The sequence below is a fragment of the Leiobunum rupestre genome, chromosome 1 (genome assembly GCF_980474605.1).
Source record: "Leiobunum rupestre chromosome 1, qqLeiRupe1.1.hap1, whole genome shotgun sequence".
NCBI lineage: Eukaryota > Metazoa > Arthropoda > Arachnida > Opiliones > Sclerosomatidae > Leiobunum > Leiobunum rupestre.
Window position 1 is genome coordinate 90,052,808 of NC_143384.1, and position 6,337 is coordinate 90,059,144.

The window sequence follows — 6,337 nt, forward strand, 5'->3', positions numbered from 1 at the left end:
ATACATTGAGCAGACCCATAAATGCAAAAATGCTTATAATCCTTGCGCTATTGAAAAGGTTTCCATGGAAATGAAATCACGTGTTCGCGAGGCCCGAGCTAAACTTGATGTGGGCAAAGCCAGAAACGCGCGAGGAATTCTCACTAACTTCCGCTTCCCATCAGTAAAGTTGATGACGCGTATTTCGTCACGGAGTTGTAAGTGACGTAATTTACGTCATATCCCGTGAACAAGGTTTCATTAACGAAAATGCTTTTATGGCATACTTATGAGTAATTATGATACATATGATAGTATTTATTACAGACTTACAAGTAAAATTAACCCCGATTCATAAAACTCCCGACTTCATTTTTATCTTCGGTACCGGGGTCGGGGGTAAATGACGGGGGTTTTCACTACCCTCGACAGCTATGATTTATCCCCCCCCCCGCCCGCTCTTAGACTAACTTTAAGCCTAATTGTTATCTTTTTGAAACCAAGGCTTAAAAGACATCGGCTCCGTGAACGGTGACATAACTCTGGGTGAACTCGGCCTCGATTCTCTGATGGGCGTCGAAGTGAAGCAAACCCTCGAGAGGGACTACGAAATGAACCTCAGCATTCAAGAAATCCGCGTTTTGAACATGAAAAAGTTGATCGAAATTGGCGGCGGCGCCGGCAACGAAAGCAGCGCCGCTCCGGCTCGCGTCTCCAAAACGCCCGAGAAGGAGCCCGCCAAGACACCCGAATCGGCGACGCCCGCGCCGAAAAGCGCGAACGGTATCGGCGACGATTTCGGAAAGCACAGCTCGAAAGTGATAGACATTAAGCTCCCCGAACAAGTGATCATCCCTCTGAACAATTTCAAGTCCCCCAAAGCCGTGTTCATGGTGCATCCCATCGAAGGCTTCTCCGTCATGCTCGGCCCCGTCAGCGCCCATCTCAAACTCGCTTCCTACGGTCTCCAGTGCACGGCCAACGCTCCCATCTCCACCATCCAGGATCTGGCCGCTTTCTACGTCAAAGTACGTTTCTTTTAATACACTGTCTTTGCTTGCTGGAAAATACACAAAGCTTGCTACATTCCTCGGTAAAATCACTAGGGAAAAGTCGTCAATTTTTGAGAACTATCAAAATCGTCAGGGAAAAGTCTGGAATTTTTGTGAACTAGTAAAATCATTAGGGAAAAGTCGGGGAATTTGAGAACGTGTAAAATTGCCTGGGAAAAGTCGGGAAATTTTGGAGAACTAGTAAAATGGTCAGGGAAAAGTCGGGGTATTATTGAGAACTAGTGAAACGGTCAGGGAAAAGTCAGGGTATTTTTGAGAACTAGTAAAATCGTCAGGGAAAAGTCGGAAAGTTTTGAGATTTAGTAAAACCCTAAAAAAATTTAAGAAATTAATTAATTTATAAACATTTAGTTTCGGAGGGTCTGAAACTGACGAACACGTTGCGCGATAAAACCGGGAGTGCGCTGACCACTCTATAAAAAGATCCTGGTTCAGGACCAGTATCTTTGACGAAAATCCGATTAAATTTTGAACTTATTTTTTTCCTCGCAGCAAATCAAATCCGTACAATCGGAAGGGCCGTACCACGTGTGCGGATATTCGTTCGGCGGTTTGGTGGCCTTCGAGATGGCGCTGTTGATCCAGAAGGAAAGCAAGAAAGGCGTCAGTTCGTTGACGCTTTTGGACGGCGCCCCGGACTTCATGAGGATCCACGTCGAGAAGCAGGTCGGACGCATGAAGAACATCGAGACCGAGGGACCCATCATCGCGCTGCGCATTTTTCTCCTTCGATTTACGGATAATCAGTCTTTAGAGGTAATTACATAAGCCAACACTCGCTTCTAACCAACACAGGGAAATATCCATCTTGAATCTCGTAGCTTCGCTGGGCCCAGATACATTTTAAAATTTCATTTTCTAGTATAGAGTAGTATCACCTCGTAGCTTTGGCCATGGCCGCCATTTTAGGCGCGTTTTTTTCTCTCTATAGGAAAAAGCATGGGTGATGTTGCGTGATGTAGCACTGATACTACTCTATATTAATTTAAACCAAGAACCGATTTACGTTAGGTAGAACCGATATTTTATTTCCTAAAGACGCGCATGCCGCCATCTATGCAGCGAAATTGAAATTATTAATATTACAAACTTACCAAATTTTCCAATTTCTAAATATAATTTGGGAAAATACGGTAACGAATGTTAAAACTAAAATGAGCACTTTTTATAATATAAATTATTAAAGGGACTATAAAATAAATTAAAATGTGTCGGCTAACGACTTGTTTTTTAAGGTAACTAGCGCAAATCACTAGAAAAAAATAAATGCATAAAAAATATGCATTAAATGAAATTAATATCCTATATATTAATATTACAAAATTTTACGTATTTATAAAAATATTTAGTATAATAATTAATTAATATAATAATGCTTAAGAATAATGTTTCGTATTCCTTTCAAGTGATGGCGCTCTAAACCTAGAATCAAGATGGAGGCTAAAATGGGGCGGGGCGTTGGTATAACAACATAGCCGCGGAGCTATAAACTTCAAACCCAAGATCTTCTTTACGTAAATTAGTTCTTGCTAAAACTAAACATTGTTAGCCCGCGAAGGTACGTCGAAGTTGGATATTTACCTCGTAAGGGTCGTGTAATACGCTTTTGACCGTAACGATTTAAGAGTATAATGGAAATATTTTAAATGAATTACTTTGCTAATACAAGGATAAGCAGCTCAATGAGGACGTGAGTTTATACATTTTAGATAATTCTCTTAAGCATCTCAAGCATTAATTTGGTATAATTTTATTTCAAAAATATTCACGAATTTTTCTAATAGAAATTATAGTAGCTTTAAATCTTAGAATTTTTGTTCCATCATTTTATGAATTCGTTTAAGACTATATGATGCTAACGTAACGGTAGCCAGTGGTCAGCGAGTTTAAAGGTCAGATCATATTGTACAAGTATTAATAACGCTTGGCCAGAAAGTACCACAATTCTATCTTGATAGTTGTAGTATTTTAGGTATCAGTTTTCTTCATATAGTCTTTGAATTTCAATTCGGTGAATGCGTTTCATCACTTCATAGCCGACAAAATTTATAATTTTTATAATCACCGCCATATCTAGAAATGTAGCCAAAACCAAGCCCTCAAAAATCCTTTACAATTTACACTTCATTTATTTCTATAGAAGAAATATTACTACATAAAAATAACCTCACTTTCTAAGGAAAGGTTACAACGATTTCAGTAGAAATGTTACAAAAATTTCTATAAAAATGCCTTTTCTATAGAACATTTCCTATTTCTATAGAACGTGTCCTCCATTTCTATAGAAACGTTCGCCTCGATTACTTTAGTAATAAGGCATGTACAGAAGTTCTATAGTAATAATGCATGTACAGACGTTCTATAGTAATAATGCATGTACAGACGTTCTATAGTATTAATACATGTACAGACGTTCTATAGTATTAATACATGTACAGACGTTCTATAGTATTAATACATGTACAGACGTTCTATAGTATTAATACATGTACAGAAGTACTATAGTATTAATACATGTACAGAAGTTCTATAGTATTAATACATGTACAGAAGTTCTATAGTAATAATGCATGTACAGAAGTTCTATAGTAATAATGCATGTACAGAAGTTCTATAGTAATAATGCATGTACAGAAGTTCTATAGTAATAATGCATGTACAGAAGTTCTATAGTAATAATGCATGTACAGAAGTTCTATAGTAATAATGCATGTACAGAAGTTCTATAGTAATAATGCATGTACAGAAGTTCTATAGTAATAATGCATGTACAGAAGTTCTATAGTAATAATGCATGTACAGAAGTTCTATAGTAATAATGCATGTACAGAAGTTCTATAGTAATAATGCATGTACAGAAGTTCTATAGTAATAATGCATGTACAGAAGTTCTATAGTAATAATGCATGTACAGAAGTTCTATAGTAATAATGCATGCACATATACCATTTTCTTAAGATTAGCCAATCTGAAATCGTAAAAGCGGGTTTGAAATAACGGTACCCGTGAAACTAGCAATTGTAAGGTCGGTAAATAAATTAAAAGTGAATTCATCGCGAATACTTCATACGATTTCATTTCTTCTCAATTTAGCAAATTTGAGACACCTTCCGAACGAATGTAGCCCTCGACTTAAAATCTAATTTTTTATCGTCCCACTTCAGCTTATTGACAAATTGCACAAGCTGACCAGCTGGGAGGAGCAACTGAAGATGGGCAGCGAGATTTTAGTCAAATCGACGGGCGTGAATTTCAACCGGGAGAACTTGGAGCAGGCCGCGGACGCCTTCTACCGCAAACTGTTGGCGAGCTCCAAATATCAAATTAGCAGCAAGTACAAGGGAGACGTCACTCTGATCAAAGCGGAAGAAAGTATCAAAATGGCCTCGCATTTACCCAAGGACTACGGCCTCAGCACGGTTAGTGTTCTTTGCCACTCGACACAAAATAGACTCGCTTTTAAAACCAAACATTCTATTGTTAGACTATTACGCCAATTTCATCGGCAAAAACCGGTAATTTAGAAACAGTTTATTCGGTAAAAACCGGTAATTTAGAAAGTTTATTCGGTAAAAACCGGTAATTTAGAAACTAACCGTTTTATTGAAAAAAACCGGTAATATAGAAGCGAACCGTTTAATCGGTAAAAACCGGTAATTTAGAAACAGTTTATTCGGTAAAAACCGGTAATTTAGAAACTAACTGTTTAATCGGTAAAAACCGGTAATATAGAAGCGAACCGTTTAATCGGTAAAAACCGGTAATATAGAAGCGAACCGTTTAATCGTTAAAAACCGGTAATATAGAAGCGAACCGTTTAATCGTTAAAAACCGGTAATATAGAAGCGAACCGTTTAATCGGTAAAAACTGGTAATTTAGAGATGAACCGTTTAATCGGTAAAAACCGGTAATTTATAGACGAATCGTTTAATCGGTAAAACCGGTAATTTAGAGACGAACCGTTTAATCGGTAAAAACCGGTAATTTTGAGACGAATCGTTAAATCGGTAAAATCCCGATTTAGGTAAATCCCTTCACTAAAACATTTGTCTCTTTTAAGATGGTCGAAGGAAAGGTCAACGTTCACACGGTTGGAGGCAACCACAACACATTCCTAGAAGGTGCCAGCGCCACCAAAGTAGCCGAAATAATGAACTCTCAACTAGCGGGTGCGAAATGAAAATATATATTTTAGTAGAAGCAAAAGACTGTAAAAGGAATGCTGACAAAAAATGTTTTAAAATATTTCGCATTGGAAGGAAAAAGGTTACGTTAAAAAAAATTAAATCTAGGACTTATAAAAATAAATCTAAGTATAAATGTGTAAACCGTTCGGTTTTGGGGAAAAAAATATATGATAAACGTAACGCATATATATTTATCATTTATAATATAATATTATTATTTTTCTCAAAGAATTGTGATGTTTCTCAACCACCCCATCCCATCTCAAAATCCCTCTAGTTTTTGAGAACAGTGAAATAATTGTTAACAATTAATATAAATATATGAGACTGGTTTAAACAATTTCCAACGAGTCCTGAATATTTTTTTCCAAAAATTGGCGAGAGTCGTTACCACTGTTAAATACAATCAACAGATGTATATCGTAGCGTATAATATTCTAAGTATATGATAAAAAAAAACATTTGATCGGGGGGCTAGGGCATAAAAATACTTCAGTATAAATCTATGCATAACTTAAGAAAAAATATCCTTATTACATTGCTGAATGAAATATTGTATTATTATTATTCGATTTACAGTACACTATTTGAAATGTACAAACTTTTCACACATTTTTTTTACAATTTTCAGTTGTATTGTATATATCTTTTGTTTTGTTTTCCAAAACATATTTTTTAAAGTTAAGAAAAAATTGTTTTGAAAAATTTGTTGGCATTATAACTATTCTGGTAAATACAGATATTTTTCTTCGGTATTTTTTGAGGTCCATACGTACCACGTTAAAATTATTATATATTTTGTCAAATTTTTACATTTTTGAACAAAATAGATTAATGAAATTTATTGGTCCAATTTTTACATTTTTATTGACTAATAATAAAAAAATGATCTACCCTCTTTGCCCAAAATTTTTTTTCCTCAATTTGAACTACTTTCTCCCAGTTTTTTCCGCAAATATTCATTGCAACTGCATTTCAGCAAATGTTTAAACATATATTTATCAAACTGCCTCTTCCAACTTCAAAATAGTTGTAAAATTTATTCGAAGTTAAATAAAATCTTGTTTTTTGAGTTAACGTGGTTTTGTTTCATATTT

General features: G+C 35.8%; 1 protein-coding gene across 2 annotated transcripts in view; it reads left to right on the forward strand.

Moving 5' to 3' along the window:
* LOC149968845 (fatty acid synthase-like) overlaps positions 1–5,623 on the forward strand; it is a 55,729-nt gene extending 50,106 nt beyond the window's left edge. For both annotated transcript variants that reach the window (XM_090154977.1, XM_090154976.1), the window contains exons 10-13: positions 484–1,007; positions 1,545–1,808; positions 4,217–4,471; positions 5,114–5,623. In XM_090154977.1, coding sequence (XP_090011103.1) covers positions 484–1,007; positions 1,545–1,808; positions 4,217–4,471; positions 5,114–5,233 — 1,163 coding nt within the window. In that variant the 3' untranslated portion in view covers positions 5,234–5,623. The remainder of the gene's footprint in view (positions 1–483; positions 1,008–1,544; positions 1,809–4,216; positions 4,472–5,113) is intronic.
* Positions 5,624–6,337: the final 714 nt, after the last annotated feature.